Source organism: Micropterus salmoides, unplaced genomic scaffold (assembly GCF_014851395.1).
Source record: "Micropterus salmoides isolate LMB-PRFRI ecotype aquatic unplaced genomic scaffold, ASM1485139v1 Ms_hic_scaffold_5, whole genome shotgun sequence".
Taxonomy (NCBI): Eukaryota; Metazoa; Chordata; class Actinopteri; order Centrarchiformes; family Centrarchidae; genus Micropterus; species Micropterus salmoides.
This window is the reverse complement of record NW_024044237.1, coordinates 29,846,071-29,872,267: the sequence shown is the minus strand read 5'-3', so window position 1 is coordinate 29,872,267 and position 26,197 is coordinate 29,846,071. Positions and strand designations below refer to the sequence as shown.

Genomic DNA, 26,197 nt, shown 5'->3' with positions numbered 1-26,197 from the left:
ATCAAGTGAATGCACATCCACCTAAAAAGACCTTAAAACATTTGCATTACTTCAAGCAAATGAATATGCATGGTGTCTGTTTCACATAATCGTATCAAGAAATTTGAAATGAATCAACCCCCTTTTAAAACAGAGAGTTAAAAATACTACAAGGTCATACAGACAACAACATTCATAAGACTTCATTAAGCAGCCAATGTCTTTACAGTGGCTGTGTGAGGGGCACCCAAACTCCCTATGATGGAAGCTGTGCTTTCCTGCTTCAACACAGACCCCCTGCTTGCAATGCAATAACAGCAGGAGTTTGTGTGTGTGTGTGTGTGTGTGTGTGTGTGTGTGTGTATGTGAGTGTTTAGGACAGGTGTTGGTGTATCCAGTGAACCCATCCATACAGTCGACCCCTCTCGAAGCACTCGAAGCAAATGAAACCTTCCTATACAGAAAGCGGATTCCTCCAGTGCTCCCTACCCAGCCCAATCAATACTCATCATGTAAGACATATTTCACAGAGATGGCACTCTCACAGCGGGTCAAGGAAGGGAAGCGGAGAGATTTATCCATTATCCACTGCTATCTGTGACTCTCACAATGTGCAGGAATCCTCATGATTCTTTAGGAAGGGATGCCCCAATATGAGCTTGTTTTATTTTATGTTTTCACACTTCATGAACAAAGTGGATAAAATTCTGTTGACAAATAATCACTGTTGTGTAATCTGTGATTTTAAACTTTTATCAATAAGCTTAGAATCATGGCTGTATTCTTGTGTGCTGCTGAGTCTGTGAATCTCATCTTCCTTTGACTGGCTAAGCACCTCCCTGCTGGTGAGCCCCAGTCCCTCCCACCATAACCTGGGAAGAAGCTGTACAGTTAAATGGAGCGCACGCTTCACTGGCCTTGTGTGTCAACGCTGCCTGGCTTGGGAGATCTCGGTCTTCTCAGCCAGCTCCTCCGCAATACACACTCACACATAAACACAGACAAATGTGCACATCCACTGGCACACAAACCCAGATTAGTTTACTGTTCAATCACACCTTAACACACAACCACACACACCTGAACACAAACACAGACAAAAGCACTTGAATGCAGCCTCAGATTAACCCTATGTATTGTATACACACAACCACTCATGCAGCAGCACACACGCTAACCCAGCACTGTACACCAAAATCACATAGAGAGATCAACAGACATACACAGAACAAACACACATGATCACATCCAGCAAGTGCTGATGTAAACATACAAACAAAACTAGACAATTTAGCACACTCCCACCCAAAACTTAAAACACACGCACACACACTTGGAAGAAGAGCACAAATGGGGAGAGGCAGATTGTTTATCCAAGCCACCTCCTAAACCCCCTAGCGACCACTTCTACACCCCACTATGCTTTAATCAGGCTAATTAATTTAGGTGAGCTTTTCAACTAAATGACAATATCCACACTGATTTGTCAATTTGCATAGCTAATTAAGTCATTAGCTAACGCGTGCTGATTGCCAACAAGCCTTGCATTCACCATCTGTTCCTGTAAGGAGGCCTGTCAACCTACCTCTGGCCAATTTTGGGCCAAAAAAAATCCCTCAGATGATAGCAGCTGCTGGCTAGTCTGGGACTGGGGAAGTGCTAATTGTCAGCTAATTAATACTGTCTACTCATCTCGTTAAGAGTTAGCGTTTGCGCTAGCTAAACTGTGCTGCTTTGAGTTGGGCGGATGGCATACTGATTCGAGTAGTATGAGAGTGGGAAGCTTCTGGTCTGAGACGTGAAGACGTGCCAGCAGGGGGCGACTCTTCTGGTTGCAAAAACAAGTCCGGTTCCATTAGAAATAATGGTAAAATGACTCTACTTCTCACCTGAATAATTACCTCAGTAAACACTTACCTGATGAGTTTATGGTCTCAATCGCTAGTTTCAGGTCTTCTTCAATACAACATGATGTTCATTTAGTAAATTATGGTTCCATTTAGAAGAAAATAGACCATAATGCAGAGTATGCTTCAAGGCTTCAATCTATGATTGACAAGTCGTTACCATGGCGACCTGACTCGTACCCACAGCACTGTGTAAATTTAACCAGCGCAGGTGAAAAAGCTTATTAGGAGTTGGCTGTTCACTTTCTCTGGTGAGTACATTTAGTTTTAAGACTGTTGTTCGCTAGACAAAGTTATCAGCCCTGTTAAAATGACAGTTAACGTGAGTTACAGATGCACCTAGCTAAGCAAGCTAACTAGCGCCACACACGGCCGTTAGCTCCACAGTCTCGTCCAAATATGGTCACATCCGGTGCCACTGGTTGCAAAAACTCAACAGGGTGGCGCCCTATCAGCCAAACTCAAGGCTTCAAAACGGCAGCCCACAAACCAACGGGTGATGACTACGTCCACTTCTTATATACAGTCTATGGTAGTATGTAGCTGCAGTACCAGAGGCTGAATTTTCAGGACCATAATTCTTACTTTGATACTGCCAGCTAGCTGGCTGGCTATCAAGCTACCTATATTACTCTTGACAGCCCCCCCAAAGCCAATTACTTTTACCACAACCATCACAGAGTGTGTGCCTAAACCTTAAGTTATTGATTAAATGTATGTTAAGGTTAACCCTACAGCTGCGCAGACAGGGTTAACCTGTGCCTTACCACCACTACTCCACTAGATGGCACCGCCGCAGAAGAACTTCAGTCCTAGAACTGCGGTCCTAGATTTGCGGGGGTCCTGAAACTGCAGCCTCGGGTACTGCAGCTATATAATATTGACTGATTCAGGAAAAAAACTCCAGCATGCATCGGACCAGTTTACCTGCCGTACTCTATCCCACTGTGTAGAAGACAACATCAGAACTTGTTTTACAACTTTCATACGGTATTTCATCACTAAATCTGCTTCTAACAAGTTTTGAGGTGAGAAATCAACTGTGTAGGATTCAAATATTAGCAGTTTTTGGAAAATTGTTGGCAAACCGAAAATGGGCTTGAACGCTTTCGGAGTTGAGAATGAGCCAGCCCGCGACGTTAGCTAACAAGCCGGCCAGTCTGCTCACGGAGCCACCTGGTCCAACAGCCACACAGACCGCTGCAGCCAACGCAGAAGCACAGTCCAGCAACAACGTGAGAGGAAAGACCTGCAGCTGTGAGACAGTTTAAATGTTCGTACCGCTGTCTTTACATACTGAGTAATGTAACGTTTTAACTTAATCAAGAGATATCTGACTCGTGATTGACATGCTTGAATAACTTAGAAACACTTTGATAAAAATAAGTAAACAACAGAAGTAGTTCGAAACTTGACTTTTGTTGCTTTATTATTATCATTATTCTAAATAGACTTTACATTGTTAGTGTAACGTTACAGTTGTGGTTACAATTGGCTACTTGCTTTTTATTTGCTTTTATTTCATATAATTCTTATTTATGCACCAATATACCAAAGCAAGTATCTGCTACAGATTGTCTGAAGCCTTGTTCTCTTTACATAAGATTAAGTGGTAATGTTACTTAAATTTAAATTCCTCCTATTGTTCAGATTTTGAAAACGGAAACTGGCTAAGCCTGGCCTAGCATACTTCAAAAATAAATAAATTTAACAGTTTGATACAGTATACTGCATACTGCATACAGTATGCAGTATACATGCCAGTAGTATGTAGTAGGCAATACTTCCTCCTCAAGCCTCCAAGACAACAAGTGGTTAATTTAAAAAAGACTGAGAATGTGACGCCAACAAAGTGTCTGGAGAACAAATTTGTCCCATAAAGTTGGGGAATACAATTCTGAAGAAATCCAGTATAGATCCATGATATAGAGCGAACAACGACACAGCAAGTAAAGTAACTAACTTTAGCTAAGTTGTGTGTTAGCAAACTGTCTCTACAGTTGCTGCTGCGAAGTTAACGTGGAGAGAGGATGCGACGATTTCCTAGAGCCAACACACCAGCTCCAGACAGATAGCCTACTCACAAATCTCCTGCTACGATAGCTGACATCAACAACAGCAATATAACGTTGCCTGACACAAATCGTGGCTGTAATAACATTAGTGTTTTGTGGCTTGGTCCAAGCCTTTTTGTGTTGGCAATTTACAGAGCCAGGGCTGTAGACAAACACCTTCTTTTTTTTCAACACAGAACAGACTATGAGGACCTGAGTTTACTGGCCCTCCATCCCGTGTGTATTCAAATTTAGAGAAAGAAAGACAAAATCTACATTTTAAATATTGTTTAGTTAAATATGGTTTAGTTTATTAGAACATTAATTTGTTATTTGGCTTTATGATACCATCATAAAATACAACTTAAAAGGACGGGTGATATTCTATATTTTTCTTGTTGTCAACAAATCCCATGAAAAGACCTAAACCAACAATGTGTTGGTCTGACTTTCCTAACTTGATTGTGGCTCTCAGCTCCAAGCACATTTGTTACTACTGAAGACATCAATATTAAAGAAAACTGTATTTAAAAAAAAAAGAAAAAAAGGCTTAGCAATTTTCTAAAACAGCTGGGCACTGTAGTTTCTAGCTAATGTTACTTTCACAGGGGGTCTATTTTCAGCTGTCGATTAATACACATTTGGTGCTCTGGTGTGTATTTCTGGTAGCATACATAACTGTATGTAAAAAATAAACTGCAGTGCCCATCTTCATATTAATAAAGAAACATGTCACAGTGTGGCTCATTGATGTGTTTTAATAGTTTTTGGAAAACAACAGAACTCTGCGGTGCAGATGAATATGTTTGGACACACAAAAAATACTTTTTGACAGGATTAATTAATTGTTGGTTTTGGTCTTTTAATGGGATTTTTTGATAATAAGAAAAATATAGAAAACCACCAGCCTTATCATTTAGGAGTTCAGATAAAAACTGTGTCACCGCCTAAATAAATTACTAAAAAACAGTATGCAACATAAATAAGACTTCTTAATTAAAACTTTGTCTGTGCCTATAAATTATGATTTGAGTCATACTATTTATATCAAATTTGAGAATTTTAGTGCCAATGTCACATGAGCACAGATATTGTTTAGTTCAATGCAGAACCTTGTGAATGTAATCCTCAAAAGATCTTCAATTTATGGTCTACCAATTTAATATACAGCGGATGGGTAGTTAATTATGGGTCTAGTCTATAATATGTCTTGTACTTGTCACTGAGACTGTCTTACAGCATGAAAATGAGAAATAAATATGCAAAACCTGCTGCTGGAGATGTTCTTGGTAAAAGAAACATTCAATTCAGGCCACTTGAGGTCAGTGTTGCTCATTCTATGAGCTCCCACCCCCACCTTCCTTCCCCACACCTCCACTCCACCAGCCCCTAGTAACTCCCCCTGCTTGCGAGGGTCCACTCCTTATTGTCATTGGGCTCACGTAGGCTTGTGCTCAGCCACAAACGAACAACTTCTCAGACAAAGACAGCAGGCGCGCAACATATGTAACCAGCATGTTACCAGCCATGCTGCCAGTCTTTAAGAGGCGTGTGAATGCACGGCATGAGTGGTACGGAGGGTGTGTGTACGTGGGTGTGTGGGAGGGAAGATGGTGGTGGGGGGGTGGAGTAGAGTGTGTACATGTCACGGAGGAACGGGGCTGGGGGTGGAGGGTGTATACAGATATCGGTGATAATGAGAGCTGGCACACAGCCAAACTGCATTCTAGAGAGAAAACAATTGTGCACACTGTGTTTATGTGTGCATGTATGCATGATGTACATATGTGTAAGACAGAGAGAAGGAGGTAAAAGAGAGAGAACAACAAACCTCAAAAGATGATGAGACAGCTAACCAAGGGACAGAAATCATTACCACCTTATTTAGAAATACTGTACAAATGCCAGGAAAATTAAGTTTTCCAGAGTTAAGTGCCAAGCAGATGGACAGCCCCAAACTGGAGGAACAAGTCCATCCAGTATGAAAATGAAAATACCTTTATATACAACTCATGTTTTATAAAGAAAGAAACATAATTTAATTAACATAATGTGGATACACTGTCAATCAATGTATTTGCCATGTCACATACGACATGTTAACTGACAACATATTTTATTTACTCTTATAGCAACTAAAGCATGAATGGTCAAAAATGGTCATGGTTAGGCCCTTAAAAAACTTGGTTTAAGTTACAGAAAGATTGTGGTCTTGGTTGAATATTGAAAAAGACAAATGTGACTTGAAGCACTACACACAACACGTTTACTGTATTAAGATTTAGGTGAAACCACAATCTTTCCCAAACTATAAAGCGCTGTTGTTGCCTAGAAATAACAACATGCAGGACTCAGGTCTCCAGTGTTAAAGTCCTACATAATAGGGAAAACAAATTAGTAGTAAAAAAATGTCATTTCTGGGGGACAGGGTTGCTATGCAGCACACGCTGTGAGCATAGAAAAGCACCAGCACTCTTAAATTTCCCATTAAACAGTATTAGTCCTGCGTACAAGACGAACACACACACATCATAGCCAACCTGCAACCCTTAAAAAAGACCACTTCCAGTTTTGTTTGGTATCAGCACACTTTTAGCTGCACTGGAATGACCTGTATTCCAAAACACCAGAGAGCTGCGCCACTGTGGCTACAGCATAGTACATTGGATGCAGTAGTGTAAATATAATACAGTAATGAACAGTGTAGGGAGAAAGTAGAAAACTTGAGCCTCTGCAGACAACACACTCACAACATATCCTGGAGGGGAGTGCCAGGCAAGTGGTGTAATACTGTTTAAGAGTCTATTTAACCTCTAACTGTGTCAAGTGACCTGTTATAGAGACATGTGGCAAAATCAGACATTCATACCCTGAAACACAGTATGCATGTGAGTCATAGCGCCAGATATTTTGTCTTTACCCAGGTTACTTTACTCTGAATTACTCTGAATGATAGAATTAGATCAATATAAATATATTATTATTTTTGTTTGTTTGTTTTGTTTCTTGGATATTGGCTAGTCACATAGTTCCCTGCTGATGTAAGTAAGGCAGCTCAATTGTTCACTTTGTGGTCAAGTTTGTTGAAGTTTTTCTAATTGAATGTATTACAACAACATTAAAAGCTAATGAGATACACTAATTTCATTATTCTGGTTTTACTGTCCCAAGTCTGTGTTTTAGAAGAGTTTCCATTACAACAATATTTACAGTCTGGGTGTTACAATATATATTAAATACAAAATGATCTGTATCAGCCATCAAACACCCACATCAGTCTAAACATATTTTTGACATTTGACATTTTATTTAGTTACACCATGCACGCTAACAAGATAAAAAATGACAAAAATATGTTTAGACTGATGTGGGTGTTTGATGGCTGATACAGATCGTTTTGTATTTAATATATATTGTAACCCCCAGACTTTTAATTATGTTGTAATGGAAATGATTGGCCAATATTGGGTAATCATTTTGCATTTGCTTCTCTATTTATAGATATTTTTTAATAATAATTCATTTTCCAGTAACTGTTCAAAATGTACTATTGTAATCTTACATTCACTTTTACAAAAATAGCACAGTTTATTGTTCAAAAATAAAATATTAGACCTGATACAGCTGATATATATTTGTTTTTACCAATGATTGAGCTCTGATATTATTTAATACAAAACTGTATTTATTGAGCAGCTGAGTTTACAGATCAGATTTCACTTCGACCACCACCCATTCATCAGTAAATATCCCCCCAGGTGCTAAATGACCAAATGGCACAGGAAGTGGCTGCGGTTGAATAACATATGAAGCTCTTTCAGTTGTTTATTGTGTCGTACAATCCAGCACTCCTTCACAGCGGCTTCAAATTCAGACGGATCTAGACATGCAGAGTACAAGCAAACTGTGTTACAAGTCCTCTGGGCAGCTGTGAGTTCAGTGCCTTGGTCAAGGGCATTTTCAACCGTGGTGGCTGAGAGAGGGCCAAGAGTCACTTTGGTTCTGAGATTCAAATTACTTTTTTTCTCATTTAAACCTCTAGGCTGTGGCCACTTGGTTGAGCAACAGGGTTGGCTGGGTCTTTTTAAATGTCCATATTCTGAAGTACATGTGTACATGCAGAGAAACTGGTAGAAAACTAAAGAAGCGACTACATGTAGCCTATTAGTGATATGATACTAACTGCAGCAAATAAACACTTTACTTGTTGTTTATTTAGCTGTTCTTTGTTCGTTTGTGTCACTTTTATGATATTTGATGTACCTTCTCTTTATCTTTTGGGGTGACATATTTTCATAGAAATCCCTCGAGGTTTCTTTGTCTCACTGCACAGGTTTGAGTTTCTTTTCTACCCTCTCCTAGTGTTTTTTCCCCCTCTTTGGTGCATATAAATTAAACGTTAAAGCTGCATCTATCTTGTGCTTGTGTGTAACCCTGTAAACATGCATGTGAAGTCAAAGAAAAAAATGAAAGGAGGCAAACCGAGTGGAGCTGATGCTTACAGGTACCTGACTGGAGAGGCTGAAGTTGGTGGCGGGGCTGCGTTTCTTGCCTGCGGTGGTGCCCACGCTGCTGTTGGCGCTACTGGCTGAGTTCTTCCGTTTCCTCCTCTTCGTGGTTGTCTGTCGGGCGGGCTCAGCTTTGGCACGACCAGCAAAGACAAACAGAGGCAATGCCAAGAACATAACGCATACAGACGGTAACAAGGTGTAGGGATGTGTGCTGTGTGGAGAATGTGTTTTAGGTCATACAGTAGAGGCTCAGACAGACAACAACACATGTTGAGGCAGAAAGGCATGCTGTCAAAACTGTACATAATGCTTATATACACGCATGCATGCAAAGAGAGCACACAAAAATACACGTTACAGAGACAAGGGTGACTAGTCTACAACGATCCATGCTTTGTTTTCTTCAGAGGTGAAACCGCACGAGCGTTAACATCTCCCAAGACATGCACTAGTAAGAGAGAACCACTGTTTAATTTGCATAAATGCTCAACAATGGATCCTGATACTCAATGTAATGTACATTTGTTAATGATTTCGGCGTTGTACCAATTGCCATGGTCCTCAACAGCATGAGCCAAATTAAAACTGTTCTGCTGAGGCAAAAAGCACATTCATGTTTGTCTTACTGGATGTGCTGTTATACTGTGTCCATTCTTTCATATTTGTTGCATTAGATTTGATTTGCTGAGCATGAGTGTTATTGTTCTAGTCATAATGTTTTAGCCAGTGCTTGAGAAGTCTGTTCCTAAATGCATTAATCTGGCAAATGTAACTTGCAGTTATGTTACAGGTATTAGTACTAGTTTCAAACATGTAGCTGAGCATCCATGATGAACTTGCACATGGAAATGTATTTCATGACATTCCAGTGAGCACTACAATATTGGTTGATTATAAGACTTAAGACAATTACAGTGCAAGAGAGAAGATACCTTTTTTGTGATTTGTGGGAAATATTTCCGTTTTGAAGTTCTGTGGGTGTCCAGCTGAAAACCGGAGCCAAAATCAGTTTTATTTTATTCAGGTGATTGAATAATGTTAAACAACTTGAGACAGAATGAGACCAGAAATGACAACAAAGAAAAAGAAGAGTAATAATTGAACATTCAGTGCCTTACAGGTGCTACTTAACACCACTGGGAAACATGCTTAGATGAAAGATGTTTTTCCAATTATGAGCTATACATAATTTCTAATGGTGCAATTAAATCACAAGTGAGTCATTATTATTAAAAGATACAAAGTACTGACAAGGGTTAAATAGAGATCTAGGTGTTTTTAGTATTTACAAAATAATTTATGTAGTGCATAATTTATGTATACATGATTGTGCAAATTCTTCTAACATTTGTTAGAAAACATCATTCCTTTTAATCTCAAGAGAGAAAAGAAAACACTGCTGTTATCTTCAAACAGATGTCTGAAAATGAAATACATTTTTTCGAGGTTCTTACTAATCACACCAAGGGAGATGCTTTCATATTCAGTTACAACAACCAGCGACTCATGATACAAACAAAACTGAAACTGTAAATCAGAGGTAAAACAATAAGGGGAATTTTTATCAGTATCTTTTCTCTTTTGATTCCTGACTTTGACAGACGTTTGTGCCAAAAAGCGGGCCTATTGTCAGAGACAATCATTTCTGTTATCCGACTGGTTTCCTTCGATGCTGAACCGGTGACGCACTAAAATCACTTCCATTTCCACCAAAAGGACTTATCAGAGCATAAATGTGCCTGTGGCTTCCTTCCTGGCTAAATCCACAACCAGTTTCCAAGCTGGAGAAGAATTGCAGGAAAAGGGGAATAACACGCCACCAGCAAGGAAAACCACAATTCTAGCTAAACTGCAAAGTCCAGGCAAACTTCATGTCAACATATAGACGGAAGACATGAGACCCTGAAAATCACTCTTTTGATTGGTAAAACACACTGAGGCATTAGACTTACTCTGTTTAATATTTAAAAAGTTACCATTAAGCAACTTCTGGATCCACAACCAGCAGTCCCACATACAGGTAATATCATATCAAACCAAATGAAAAGATTAAGCTGCATGTTATATCACACTACATCACACATTAAGCTTTTTGTCATAAATCACACATAATGCTATCTTATGACATAAAACTATCACCCCTACAGGACTTCATACCAACTTGTGTTTTCTTTCCATGTGCACAATTAACAGTCAGTACAAGAGTTTTTTTCTCTCAGACTTGATATTCATAAAATGCTTTCCGTGTTTTATTTTTTTACTCTCTGTTTTTTCCTTTCTTTGAAGAACGTCGTCGACACTGGGGAGCCGCTGGCCGGGGAGCTGGATCTACCAGTCTGATTACACCCGGCACTCTTAATTAAAGTTACACAGGTCTGAGTCAAAGGCTTTTTGACTGGTGTTGGTTTTTAAAGACATCTCGTCACGGCTCGCTAAGCATTGCTGTAATTTGCAGCCACTTCGATGTGTCCAAAAAACTAGGCTTACTCTTTTTCTCCAGCTTAAGACCACACAGCCAATTTAAGCCTGGTACTTTTCAGAAACCACCCTTAAAACATCAATCATAGAAAGCTGAGAGGCCCGTTAAGATTGGCGAGGTTGAGATTGAAGAGGCAGCCTTGAATTCTGATTAATTTCACATACCTGACAGGCAAAACATATTTAAGGGATTAAGACATATAATGGCAAATTTGGAAACATAAATGATGCAATAAAAACACAGTCTGAGAAAATACTATTCCTATTCGTACGAAGTGAGTGATGGTACAGAATTAAAAACTGTTTTACAGGACAGGGAGTAACTTGAACCTCAGTAGAGGAAACGATTAACACTTAAGACTAGATCCGCAACATTTTAGAAAATGTAAATGATTTTCTGTCATCAATTCAAACTGGATTTGATGCCATTTTGGCCAAGAACTTAATTTATTTATGTGGCTTGTTCAGAAAAGCAGGTTTATACAAAGTTATCTGACAATCTCTGCTGAAAGAAAACCAGAAAAGCTCCTTTCATATTCATTCATGTTCCAGATTTGTGGGAGTTCAGTGTTTTTGTCTGTTTCTTTGAACAAGTTTATGCATGTTTTTTGCAGTAAGTATTATGTAGTTACCTGGTGGGGCTACCATTCTCTGCCATTTTTGGAATAGACATGTCTTGAGACAGTCCCGAGGGCTGAGGTTGTAGGTCTTGTGCCTTGACATGAGCTCTTGCATGGGCTCCAGGATGACACACAACTGGAGAAAACAACGGGACAAAACACACGTTAAGTTAAAGCAGATCTATTCAACATTTGATGAGAGTCCTGTCCACGGCTGCAGCCTCTTATCAAGGTAAAACAAAACAAAGTCCATATAAATGCTGAGTTAGTTGCTCAATTAATCATCCACGGACTGACTTTGAGTGATTAATTGTGCAGTAAATCTACTTTTTATAGATACTATTAATAAAGCACCTTTAAAAACAGGTTTATTGTCAAGTGCTTTCAAGAGAAGCACAAGAAGACAGATAGTGAGAGAAAGATGGGCAGGAGGATACATTCTAATATCAGCAGCCTTTGTTGGGCTGTTTACAACAAAATGTGTATGACTTATTCATGCGCTAATACACACATACTATATCTAAGTGTTCCCTCCTTCGACACACAGAAGAGTCGCTCATTCCCACACTAAACTAAGTACAATATTCAGTCTGGAGAAAACTGTAAATCTCTGGTGATCTGCAGTGAGAGGAACCAGGAGTCAGCTTGTCATCTTAAATACATAAGGCTTAGCTTCTCCAGATAACATCTGGATAACATTACAAACTGGTCAACCCCCAGCAGAAACCTTGCTGTTGTTGCAGTCAGAGGACAGGGATTGGGCAGTTACAGGGCTTACTTATTGCTGGACCAATCACAGGATAACACCGGGATCAAACTCCAGGCAACCTGCCTGTCTTTTCCTTCAAAAGAGTTTTTTTTCCTCCCTGACCGTTCTCTGGAAATTTGACCATTATACTCTTTTTAAGCAACGTCCTGTTTAATGACAAACTCATAAAGACGTGCAGCAGACCTTCATCTCGTGTTTTCAAGAAACTTGCATATCTTGCATATGTTCTGCGGAGAGACTGTCACATTAAACCCCACCTCTCCCAGTGCCTGACATCCGCAACAACTTCGTTTTTTAAATTATCGCAAGCTTTCAAGATGGTTTCCTACATTATTTTTTTTATAGCATCCTATAGTATTTTGTCCGTATTGATCTGTTATAACAAGAAGATTTTGACCTGATTCAAACAGCCTTTCCAGAATGATCTAAACACCAATGGTCAAATAGTTTTCAATTAACAGCGGCACTTAAAAGGTATGGTATTTTTATGCACATGTTGTGATTTCTATTTTTATAAGGACCCCATATTGGTTTTGGGGTGGGTCCCTGATATACTGTATTTAGCAATAAGTTATTATTAGAGCAAAACCAATAAATCAGCCAGGGATATGTTAGCTTATTGCAGATATATCTGGTGCATATGTTGGCTGATAAATAAAAATAAAATGCAGCACAGAAATGCCAAAATAAGTTTAAGGTCATTTTCATCAACAGTGTTAACATTACTTAGTTTGTCCACAGCAGTTCATTGACAAATTGATTTTGGCCACAACTCTTTATCGAAGGGATCCGTATCAAGATTGTTTGTTTATGTTACAAAACAAAGTAACTATTGGCCAATATACTGTTACTAACTCCAAAATATCAAAATTAGTATCTGACTCAAAAACTCCCGAATGGGTCGGGCTATAGTTACTAAAATATTTTAATTATGCATTTTGTTCTTTGTATCGCATTCTGGGCTGAATCATTTACCTCAGTCCTGCTGTTCCAAGCACCAAGTTCTCTAAATTAAATAACAAATTGTGTCAATTGTAATTACCTTCCACAACAACACATAAATGAATTTTCTGATCAGACGCTCCCATTGGTTACCTTCCAAAATGGTTACATATTATTGCTGCAGAAATAAAAACATGTTCTGATCTGACATTGCAATGGTTAAGGTTTGGTTAAGTTTAGGCACAAAAATAACTTGGTTAGGTTTAGGGCAAGATCATGGTGTGGGTTAAAATAACTACTTGGTTAGTGTTAGAAAACGCTGGTAACATTAACTGTTGCAAGCAAACGGAAAACAAACAGCAATCTCCCATGTCAAAGTCAAACATTTTGTTGACCCATCCATCTACCACTGGGGCTCTATAACAATACCACATGACTTGTTGCTGACAGACAACAGTTACCACAAATTTAAAGCAAACATTTTGTTTTTGGGAATTTGCTGAAATTTCTTTAGTGGACAGTCACGTTCCAAGATGCATATTGTATACACATCAAGATTATCCCACACAGAAGAACATATTGGAAACACACATAGTACATGTTATCAATGTAAGCAGTCTATGTAGTTGCTGTTAGTGTTTCCAAATCAGAGTGTGATGTTAGGTCAAAAATGACTGGAGTGAAAGTAGGTGTGGGTTTAGTAACTTGCTCAAGGGCACTTTGACAGTCGTTACTCAGAGAAAGGAGCCTGTTAATCATTCACTGCATGCTCAAATGATCTCATCTGACCTTCAGCATCCCACCACCCCAACATTTCCGATGTCAGTTCTAATCAACATGCTCATCCTGTCTTCAGCTGTACTGTACAGCCACTTGGAGGTAAAAAGAAAAAACAAGGTAAGAACTTTGAAGGAGACTGTCGATCACACACAGTATATATTACCCACTACAACGTGTTAAACAGGTTTGTAGGGTTTTATACAAATCACCTGAAAACACCAGAAATCCTTTCAAAAATGTTTTAGCATGATAGATATTCACACCAGGATGTTCACCAGTCGTGGGTTTCAAACTAGTTGTTCTAACAACCCTAGACTCAGCTGCTTACGCTAAATTACCCTACATAAACATAGTAATGTCTGTTGCTATTCCCTGTGTTAGGACGGCGGTGTTTTGATGCCATGCAGCTCGAGGTAAAGTGAACATCCCTGTAGCAGACTAATCCCTTGTTCTCCTCTGATAGTTCCCTCCTGACACAGTAATATCCCTCCACAGCTCAGCCAACAAGCCCTGGCTCTCAGCCTGAAAACAAGGGCTATTTTCAGGCTGAATAGTAGGAAGCGGGCAGCTCCAATACATGGAAAGGCTTAAATACTCCAAATGAAAAAAAAAGAGAGAGTGTGTTTGTGACAGTGGGAGAAAGACCGGTTGTAACCCCATAGCCAGGAAACCGTCAGTCTCTTTTGGAAGGACTGATAAATGCTGGGAAAGGTCTTTTCCAGGGACACATTATTGCCAGTTTAATGTGAGGAAAGGGTGTATTTTACCTTGACATCCTTGGATAACAGTAGGGGAAAATATAATTTGCAAAGTATGTCACATGATGAATAAATAACTGAACAACAGTGGTTCCCAACCTTGGGATCAGGACACTCAGAAGGGGTCGCAAGATGAAACTAAATGAATAATGAGGTGGTTTTGGGGAGTTTAAAAATAAAGAAAATGTAAATTCTCCCACAAAAAATATGTTTTTCAGACTTTTCTGTGATCTTTGCTTTGATCTTGATGATTGTATAGGTTTTTTTTTTTCAGGTCTCAAAATACTATCCAAATGCAACAGTCTATTAATGGAAAATCACACTTGTGTTCAGTGTTACGTATTAAGGGTTAAACCACTGCTTTAAAGGACACAAGTCAGAGTTACAAAGCCTCCAATTCTTACTTCTGTCTTCTTAATGCTTTTTAAAAATGGCGTTCTGAGTAAACTCACATGCTTAAAATGCAAATTCAATAAACTAAATATCATTATTTTTAAACTAGTGAAATAATCTATGTAGTTTATGATGTTTTCGTTATTACTGAAATGAAAGAAAACCTCAGAACAAGGTTAAATCCCTCGTTAAGAGGAAGATTTTCTGCAGCATTTAAAATAAAACCACATTGCATTCTGGGAAAGTCGGCCAATTCCTAATATAGCAGACACACAAGGATTTATGTGAAATATTTCAGGTTTAGACCACTGAGGCAATGCAAGTCATTTCAACAAACTAAACCATTCTTCAAAAGCAAAGCTTTGTTTTGTTTCATGTGCTAAGCACTGACCATCTGAATCACCAAACTAAAGAATGAGCAGAAGCAAAATCTTTAGTGTAATTACAGATAGTTGAATTATATGTTTTCTCTTTCAATGGCATTACAGTTGCTTTCTGTATAGAAAATAATTGTAATAGGAAAACAAAAACAGCCACCCTGCTCCCTCTCTCCCGCTCTGTGTCTTTCTTCACTCAGTTATTATAAGCAGCGGAGGTGCCGTTCCCTGATTTGTGCGCCATTTCACAATTATGAGTCTCAACAGGGAGCGTTCATTAATGTTATGCTAATTTTCTGTATCCAATTAATTCTTCTCTCTCCCGCTTGCTCTTGTTCTCCCATTTGGAAATCGTAGCTGTCAGTCAACTGTGGCATCGAAAAACACAAACAAAACCCTGTGAAATAATCACTAATGTATTCAGCTGGCTTATACTTCCTATTTCCGTAAATTATATTGCTACGGTCAGGTAGCACAACATGTATATACAGAGAGTAAAGTAGAAATAAGTGCTTATTTTTTTGTTTTTGATGCCATGAAATTATACACTCAGGTTTCAAATGCCTGAGTCATAAAACATAAATAACAGCATAAGCCTTCAATTCCAGTAACTCAGAGAAAGACAGTTGCATTTACCACCACGACATGAACTTAAATTACCTAAAGAGTGAATATGAGAATGTAGAAAAGCATATTTTGGAAAAATAAACTTAAGTCTAACTTGTGACAAACACTGAATATACCTGTAAATTTAAACTCGGAAATCTGAAACAGATTTACTGTGGGGTGATTAATAGTGAATAATAATTAAAAAAAACATCTTTATGCTGTCTAGGCACACACATATAAGAGATTTAGTTAGAATATATGAGTAACATGAATTATAGCATTTAAAAATGGACAAGAATCATTCCTCCGTGTGCATTAAAGTGTGAGTAGTTGAGAACAAAAATAAAAGCGGGATGACAGTCATAGACATTGTCACACATGCTCCAACACACACACACCGCAGAGTCCTTACCCTGAGGTAGTTGAGGGTGAAGTTGGTCAAGCCCATGCGAGTGATGTTTTTGGACAGTTGCTCCAGCACCTGAGGGTCTTGTGCCTAAAGTAAGCAGCAGAGAAATGAAAATGAAGACAAATGCATATATAGGCTATACATTATACATCTATATTTTGTTATATTTGTGTTCAACTCACTGCATATAAACTAATTATCTATGGGCAATTAGGCTAATTGGCATTCATCAGATATGCACAATCAACACATTCACACCCTCAAGTCATAAATGCATCTACTTATTATTGTTACTGCAGTTTTTCTATGAAGCTGAATGAAGTATTTTAGGCCTTCATTTCACACTATTGTCAAACTGTGGGCTAATTAATCAATATTACTTTGTCACTCCATTTAAAATTCTGCACATTTTCAATTTCATATCTTTACTGGATTTGATGATGTTGCTCAGTGTATGCATATAGGGTCCGGGCAGCAGAGTAAATTAATTTAGCAATGCAGCCACCCATCCTTCCATTTAAGAAAGAATTGCGTTTTATAATCATAATTTGGTTTCTATTTTAAGAACTGATTATTTGTTTTTAAGATCTTAATTTGCAAAGTAGCTTGTTACATTAACTGTAAAACATATGTACTGGGGTGAAAAGTACAATATTTCTGTCTTAAATGTAATGGAGTAGAAGTATACAGTATCATAAAATGATACCTCTTGTATAAAAAGTGCAGTAATTGTCTTCTCTTTTCAAATGTCTCATTTGGACCATTGACATGCATCTTAAATTCCTGTAAGTTCTGTATTTAGCCTCTTGAACCGAGTGTCTCTATTGTATCCCTGCACTATATATGTGCTAGTATTTACTCCTGTTACTCCACAATTGTTGATACATGGCATTCACCGGTGCTGCCAAGACAAATTCCTGTACAGTACGTTTAGACTAATTCTGCTTGACGAGTAAAGTAGTTCAGATTCTGATGGTCTGTCAATAATGCACACTAATTCAATTCTTCCGTCACTTGTGTTGGTATGCTGACAGTACAGAAGAACTCCCTCGGTTCCCTCTTGACTTTCTCCACACAGAGATGCGACTGGAGATAGAATTATGCATTTTTCATAAGGTGGTGAATGCAAGTGTGCTCACTGCTCCTCCTCAGTCTGCTTTTGCTCTGTCAATACCTACAGCTTTTTATGATTTGACTGCTTATTCTTGGTGCAGCAAATAAGCTTAGGGAATAATCATGTGTCTTCATGAGATTTTTTTTTAAATCAGATATCATCCTTTAATTGCTATCTCAGCTTCTTTTGTTCTTATTTAAGATCTATTCTTTACTCCTACACACACATACTGTATAACCACAGGTCTTCCATGAATTTTTATTTTTACAATCAATTTATTCATTTTTTAAAAACACATTTGAAGATGGTGGTCAGTTCTTACTCTTTTGTATGAATTGTGGAACTGTCAATTGGACAACATATAATAAAAACACTGTGGATGGGGTCATCCAGCATCATCAATGAGTCCTTTCACTTTTAATATTGTAAAGTAAATTTTCTGTTCTGTATTTTCACTTAAGATTATGACTTTTACTTGTAATTGACTATTTTTAAATTGTGGTATTTTTAAGTATATGAATACTTCCACCACTGCTTTTTAAAAGTTAAACCTGAACTTGAAACAAATAACAACATACAGGTTTCTGAAGGGACTTCATTAAGTTTTACTGCTGGCTGTCATCTTGGAGTAATAAGACATGAATGTGAAGTTGAGACACCTGTCAGTCAAGCAAACATGCCCTAAAATATTGTTCTCTTAAGGCCATAATGGAACAAGCACTATTAAAACCATCGTCTAGACAAATTCAAGAATAACTAAAAATTACTGCGACTCAAATGTCTTATTGAAAAGAATCAATTGACAATTTTGATATTGACTTCAATACAGATGAGTTTCTGAAGTCAGCATCTAGTGGGCGTTACAGGAACTGCATCACTCAACTGTGATGTTTTTTTGGGATGGTTGCAGATTTTCACACAAACTGTATTAACAGTTGTGATTACTTTTGTTATGACTAGTAACTCTACATGCATCACATATGTTGAGGAGATGTGAAATAAGAACTATGACACAGCTGTGGCCATTATTTGAATACCAGCTTTAATTTGAGAATTTGTGAAAAGCTATTTAATTTCACAAATGCTTTTATAGGTGGTGATGGCATGAGGTGGATAAGACACATGCCTTTGGTGTGAGAGACCCGGGTTTGAATCCACTGTGAGACACCAATGTGTCCCTGAGCAAGTCACTTAACCCCTAGTTGCTCCAGAGGCGTGCGACCTCTGACATATATAGCAATTGTAAGTCGCTTTGGATAAAAGCGTCAGCTAAATGAATAAAAAAATGTAAAAAAAATAAAAAATAAAATGTGTTAACAATGTTTAAAATAAATAAAAATAAAGCAACCATGGCAGGTGAGATTACACACTTTTCATATTGTGTAATCATTCCCAACATCTACTTAAAATTCTTACACTTTTTCTCACTAATTTTAATTGTGGGTACATTTTAAATTGAGTTAAAATAAAGTATTTTTGCAGTAAGGAGGTACTTGCACTATGTTGTTGGTGTATTTATTCTGAAGCTCCTCTGCTTCTACTAAAGTAAGATTTTTTTATTGTTTCTATTTCTATCACTGAACACACAGCTCTAGTATCTACAGTATCACTTTTGACTAATATCAATTATATACTTCTGAAAACTAAAATAAGAACAAACTTTATTTCTTTTTTCAATCAGTTCCTCAAGAGTGACTGTAAAAGTAGTTCAACTCACATCAAAAACTGGGCCTTCCACAGTGACTACATCTGCACTGTTATCTGCAGTTTTAACATTCCTATTCTGACTCCCATGTGTCTATATCTGCTTTCATTAGTCCAGGCAACGATCAAAAGAGTGAACTCACACTCACACACAAACCACTGAAGATCTGGCCACAACCCACAATACCCCACAATATCCCACTCTCCAGGAATTAGTGTGAATACCCAGAGGGGCCAATTTATTGGTGAGTGAAATTCATATGAAGATTTGGCCAAAAACGAAGCTGGCTACGCAGGCGAAGCTGCCTCTCTCACACACCTTTAGGTCCATGGGGGTAAATAGAAAATACTGAAATGAAGTGGGGCAGCTACATGAATAGCAACTGTATTGCATGAGCACTATAACATGTTGTTTTTTAAGACCTTTTAGGACGTGGAATACATAACATTGCTGGCTTCTAATGGCTTTTGTCATTCATACATAGGTGACTTTTATGTAAATGTTCCCTACGGCTTTTTTCAAATATGACAAGACATTTATGGAACGAGCCATGTGCTGGCACAATACTTGGCACCTTGTACACGAGAGGAGGCGTCATCACTGTTGTGGAACAGCTGTGAGTTGAAAAGTTTAATGATGTGAAGGGAGAAAGGTGTTTTCTGTTCTCTCACGGGCTGCATCACTGATGGATTTTTAAACTTATCTTGCTGCTGAAGGTTTAATTAATGATGATCTTGAGCTTGATGGACACTCGCCCCCACTTCTCTTCTAGTGAATCTCCTAATAAATTTTCTCATCAATTTCATCATTTATTAGGGAGAGAATTCTGTCTGTTTTATAAAGTCCGACAATAACTTGGGAATTTAACAAAGAATCTCCTTAAACACGTAAAGTCAACTCATTCACAGTTTATTTAAGTGATTTTCTTTCTTTGAAAATTGAATATGATACTAATAATGATACTTAATGTATTTAACCTTGTGCTACTACTTTAATACTCAAACCAGACTTCTTGCGGAAATGTTAGTAGGTCCGAAGTAGTGAGACTGCCGTCATATCTTTTACGTAACATTTACTTATTCAGATATGAGACCAACTTGTAAAATTGCCCTCACAATTAAGAGGTACATGGATGAAATGAGCTTAAGAGAGTTTTGTAACCCCTGGGTCTAGCTAAAACTAAATGCAGTGTAATGCAACAGGTTATAATGTTCAGTTTTGTACAGTCTGTGGTGCTGTTGAATTGCAGTGCTTTATCCATTTATGCCTCATTGATGTAAATGTGGTGGACAAGTGAACAGAAACACGTCAGTATAACACAATACAATTCAACAGCACCACAAACTGCAGCCTCTCTGAAACGGTTTAAACAAAACTAACCTTCATGAATTTATTGGATTTATTCCAGGACTGTATTAGACTATTTGTTTTAGATACGTGGGTTTAAGTGTATATATAATTTGGATTCCTTTATTTTCCCTAACAGCAGTGCTGTATAGTACAGTTTCAGTTCAAAATCATCTGAAAGCTCCAGCTACACTCCACAGCTCCAGTGACTAAATGTGTGTTACACAGTGGAATTAAGCAGATTATTCATTCGACCTTGTTTTTTTTTCTCTCTCTCTCCCTTTTCAGACAAGGGCCCTTTTTTTTTATCCTCAGTGGCCTTTGATGTCTGCAAATAAATTGGTTTGCAAAAATCCATCCAAACTGCTTTGTTGGCGTTTAAATTTCATATGCTCATGAATAGCTTCTAAAAAGTCTTGACAGAGTGCAGAGGCCCTCGTTAGTATTCAAAAAGTGACACCTTAAATGATGGGCATATCTGGGCGTGGGGGTGTGTGTGTGTGGGGGGGGGTGTCCTGTGGTAATGATGTCACACTCACGTGCATGGCCAGGATGCTTCGGGGGATGAGCTCTCGGTACTGCCGGATGGTAAAGTGCCACGTCTTGATTCTCATTAGATCATCAAAGGCAAACTCCAGTATCAAACGGCCCTCTGTACAAACCTGGACAAAGATCACATAGTTAGTGTTACTTAACGTTTCTCCTCAGCCTGATATCTCTTTCAGTAATCATTCACCGCCTGGCAGGCGGCCGTCAGCTGATTTGGATGCAGACAAAACAGAAAACAGTGTTTATTGGCCGGGCGATATTTTGATAAAACACGCTGGAAGGGTTTCGTCTCCATTTTGGAATATGTTCAAGGATTTTGTAGCATGGAGCGAGCTATTATGCTCCCAATATTTACTCTGCTCGCTTCCCTCATTCAAGGCATCTGTCCTTGGGCCTCTCAACCATGCAGCTATTTCTAAAATGTGAAAATAAATGTAATCTTGAGAGGGGTGTGTTTACACCAGAGACAAAAGAACTTCAGGTCAGAGAGAGTTGCCAATTAGGAGGAGAGAGAGAGGCAGAGAGAGAGGGAGACAGAGAGAGAGGGAAACAGTGACGGGAAGAAAAACATTTTTTCGCCCCTTTAGCTGAATTCAGCTCTTGCCGGGGCCCTTGCGCTTCTCTCGTATTTCGTTGCTGTGACAACCAGGGAGAGAGAGGAGAGAGAAACGGAGAGACAGACGGGGGGGGGGGGGGGGGGGGAATCAGCTGATTAGTTGGCATGGCAACGGCAAAGATGTAATCCCACCAGACACACTCTAATCAATGCCCCCAGCGCAGATGGTCTCCTGAGGATCAGCAAGAAAGAGGCTAGTGGCCATACTGCCCCCCCCCCCCCGCCAATCCCCCACCCCACCACCTTCCTCCTCCTTCTCACCCTCATTCCCCACTTTCCACCCCCCACCCCCGCCGCCCTTTGCTGGTCACATGCTCCACCGCTAACTCCAACACACTCAAAAAAATAAAATACAAAATAAAAAATAGAAGCTCAACTGCTCCAAAAACCCCTTAACGCAGAGCCGCTTCTCTCCTGTCTTGACTGAATATGTGGATCCTGTATAATGTTCTCACTCTTTGTGCAACGGTGCGTTTCCTGAGTTATTCAACCAACTGAGATTACAATAAGTACATATACAGACAGTTTTGTTCCATTATGAAATAGTATTTCATATTTGGAGAAAACGTCTGCCCGTATCTTACTTTTATGTTGTACATCGTGACAAGCACTTTACAACAATACATCTAAACCTTGATTGAATATCTCTTTTACTTTTATTACTATGGAAAAACAATACGAGTAGCATTAACCATTCTAACATTATAATACTGTATACTGAATAAGCAACTTCAAATTACTATTATTTTTTTCTTAAAATGGATATATAGCATTTTGGAAATTAACACTTCCATACTGACATAATTCAGTGCTGATACAGTGGTTTTACATGCCTGGGATCTGCGCAGTTGGATAATGGGCTTCACTGAGCTAGATAAGTGTGGATTAGACTAAAGCAATGTTTGGAAATAATCCTTGGTGTTTAATGGACAATGAAAATAGTCTTTATTTTTTATTTAGTCTAATTCCAACAGCAGTTTGTCTAAGAGCTGACCTTAGAGTTCAGAGTGAAAGGAAGGATGCAACATGATGTGTAATACCCTCAAATTTAAAACAACATCTTCCCAAGAACTCAAACTGTGGGTGTGAACCATAGACTGTATATAAAAAGGTGTGAACCATTGTTGTCCAGTGAAAACCATGTATCTCCAAATATGGTGCTTTTTAATTTTTAAGACAAACTGGAGGACTAAGTGTTCCTTTTTGGGTTGAGAGATGTCTTGTACTTCTTTAGATAAATAAACCTCTTTAAAAAACCAACCGATTATCTGAAAATGTAAATTAAAAAATTGACATTTTGGAGATACATGGCTTTCTTAGAACAACTACAAATGACCGACGTGAGTTTTAAAAGTTGACTGAGTACACGAAAAACAAGAAACTGTATTTGTATATTCTAAACATATGTAAGTTTGACTCTTACCCCCGGGTTTTCAGCAATGGTTGAATTATGAAAACTAGGAATATTGAAATTAATCCACTAGTACTCAAATTGCTGCTGAAAGGTAAAAAAACAAAACAACTAATGCGACTTTGGTGTTTTTCTTTTTCTCCTTTGAAATGAAATGCATCACGGTCATTATGTGGTTTCCTGCCCTTTGGGCTGCTGAACCCTATTAAAAGACCAAATATTTAGGCATGTATGAGGAAATAAATAATTCTTTACATCAGTCCTGAAAGTGTACTTGTAGATTTATGTTTTGTACCCACAAGCAGTGAAATAACTTGAATTGTGTTTACTAGTAAGCCAGTGTCTTCTGATGCTTTCCAGGTGCTGTAGCCTACAGTGAAATAACGCTGCACTATTGATTTCTTTTTCCATAGTGCCAAATGTGTCTTTAGCATTGCCTCCACTATTGCTCTTATTTCTCTCCACAAGCTTTCTGCTTCTCTGTAACAAATAAATAAATTGGCAAACCAGCTAAATCAGAACCAGAATAAGAATCACTTTAATTGCCAAGTGCAATCAATGTGCAGGAATTTGTCTTAGTGGCAGTGGTGCAGAGATATATTAACCACAAATGCAACCAAGGCACCCCTTTTCCACAGATTCCACCGTACATTCAATCATACAAAGCTATTTACTTCTCCATACTAAGAGAGAATTGGTTAAAATCTAATATTTCTCACAATGGCTGTAACCAATTTTGTTTTATTTTTAGCTAAATAGTGTTCCCTTATGAAAACTAAAAGTAGGAAAATCCCATTGAATTAAAAAGTAGTCCATTAAATGGTGCAGCCCCTCACAGAGAGTACCCATTGATTTAAGAGCAGGGTCATAAATCTTCTACACAACGGGGCTGAGATCAGGGGATCTCCGGCTCAAAAGAGTAAGAAAGAATAACAGCGTCCTGCTGCTGAGAAACTATTCAATACTGTACCCTAACATGACAATCAATTAACAACAGAGAAGATGAAGGTCATTAAATTGATTATTATGACTGCTTCTGGTGAGTGGTGAATATAGATAGGACCAAAGTTGACTAAATGTACTCAATTATGGCCACAAGCTGTTGCTGTGCTTCATAATACCACATGACATTCTGTATCAGTAAGTATAGATTAAAGTAAATATATTAGATTTAAAGTTTGACAATAGGTTAAAGCATATATTCCTATTTATGGTCAATGTATATATAATAAAAGTGCGTTGCTGTGAATATGTTGAGTTTAGAGCTGATGAGACTAGTCAATTAATTGATTAGTCGATCACTGGAAATTTAATCTGAAAGTATTATGATAATTTGTTAATTGTTTAATTTGTTATTTAAGAACAATTACAAACAAAATCACATCTTATCATGTGTGAATTGCTGGTTTTTGTACGCGTCTATGATAGTGCCCTAAATATCTGGGATTTGGACTGTCGGTCAGACAAAACAAGTCATTTCAATGTCAGCTTTTAGAACTTGTGAAGAGCTTTTTTCTATGTTCTGACATGTCATAGACTAAACAAGAAATCATTTAATCCTATATTGAAAATGATCATAAATTGCAGCCTTAGTTGAGCTGCAAGATGTTGTTGAATATTTTCCTTAACATGTCATTCAACTTACAACAGTGGAAGTAATGTAACAGCTCAAATGAACTTTAAAATTTAAAACAAAGAAAAATAGAATAAATTGTGAAGTGCAGAATATATTTAAAATTTAAATAGTATATAATTGGAGTGTCCCAGTGGCCTTGCTACCGCCTTTAGCGTCACTGGTTCGATTGCAGCAGTTGTTGTGAGTCATCGCCTCTTCCTCTCTCCATGTTTCCTGAATGTCTCTACAGTCTTCTATGAATAAAAGTTAAATCGTCAAAAAATGTCAAACTAATCTTAAAAATAATAATAGTGCTGGATCTAATGCACGCCTGTCAGACATGTGCATAGGCAAATTAAATCAAATAAAAAAGTAGTGGACTCGGTGCACTCTGTCTTTACATAACGTACTGAAAAAGCAGCAACCTTATGGTCTTATAGACCTTCATGAACAATACAAAAGTAAGCTTTTTATATGCTGCAACTAGTAATGACAAAGGACTCAATTCACAGGATATCATAGATGAAAAGACATTCAGTAAATAATCTAAATGCAAACACATGGCATACTTAAAAAGATCAATGAAATGAAACCTGAGATGGCTAAAAATAAGCAAATGGCAACACACAATTGAATCTACAGTATTGAAAGGAATGTCGACAGCTTGTTGCTATGGTTGAGATTATCATATATCCCTCAGAAGAAGTAATCAACGCTGTACATCTTATAATAACATGTAAAGAGTTAATAACCTTAAGCTCCTCTGTCATGTCACTGTATTTGAATCGCTTCTATAATTTTTACGCACTTTGCAATGAGTGCTGACTAGTGGAATTTTAAAAAGTACTATAACTAATAAAGGCAGATTACTGCAAGTTAACATAAATATAATTTAGTATTTACAACTATAAGTAAAGTTTGGTAGAGTGACAATTCAAACAGGGGTGCAAATTTGAAGAAAATACAATCCCAGCAAAGCTCAGAGAAACACACACAGTTGACAACACAACCACCCCCTTCCCCCCCAAAAAAATCCACTCAGAGAATTAAATTCACTTGAGCTGAGATCACCGTGTCACGAACTCGCCTTTTGCTCTTTGCTCGCCTCCCAGCATGCAGAAACCCCCAACTGGGCACCGGTAACAAGAGCCGTGCCCTCAGAGCTAACACACACTGGCCAGGGAAAGCAAAGCCTGCTGGGTAGTGAATAGAGGTGCTGGGATAGTGGGGGCAGCTGAGAGGTTGGGGGCTTTC

At 38.2% G+C, this 26,197-nt stretch overlaps 1 protein-coding gene across 5 annotated transcripts in view; it reads right to left on the bottom strand.

The window, feature by feature from the left end:
* The window catches only part of ldb2a (LIM domain binding 2a), a 93,355-nt gene that overhangs the window by 2,565 nt on the left and 64,593 nt on the right, over nt 1-26,197 (bottom strand). The window contains exons 4-8 of one of the 5 annotated variants that reach the window (XM_038699547.1): nt 21,292-21,414; nt 16,590-16,673; nt 11,562-11,685; nt 9,384-9,437; nt 8,443-8,594 (exon numbers count right to left, since the gene is read on the bottom strand). In XM_038699547.1, the coding sequence (XP_038555475.1) occupies nt 8,443-8,594; nt 9,384-9,437; nt 11,562-11,685; nt 16,590-16,673; nt 21,292-21,414 (537 nt within the window). The remainder of the gene's footprint in view (nt 1-8,442; nt 8,595-9,383; nt 9,438-11,561; nt 11,686-16,589; nt 16,674-21,291; nt 21,415-26,197) is intronic. The other 4 variants (XM_038699549.1, XM_038699548.1, XM_038699550.1 and 1 more) reach the window with 4 other exon arrangements.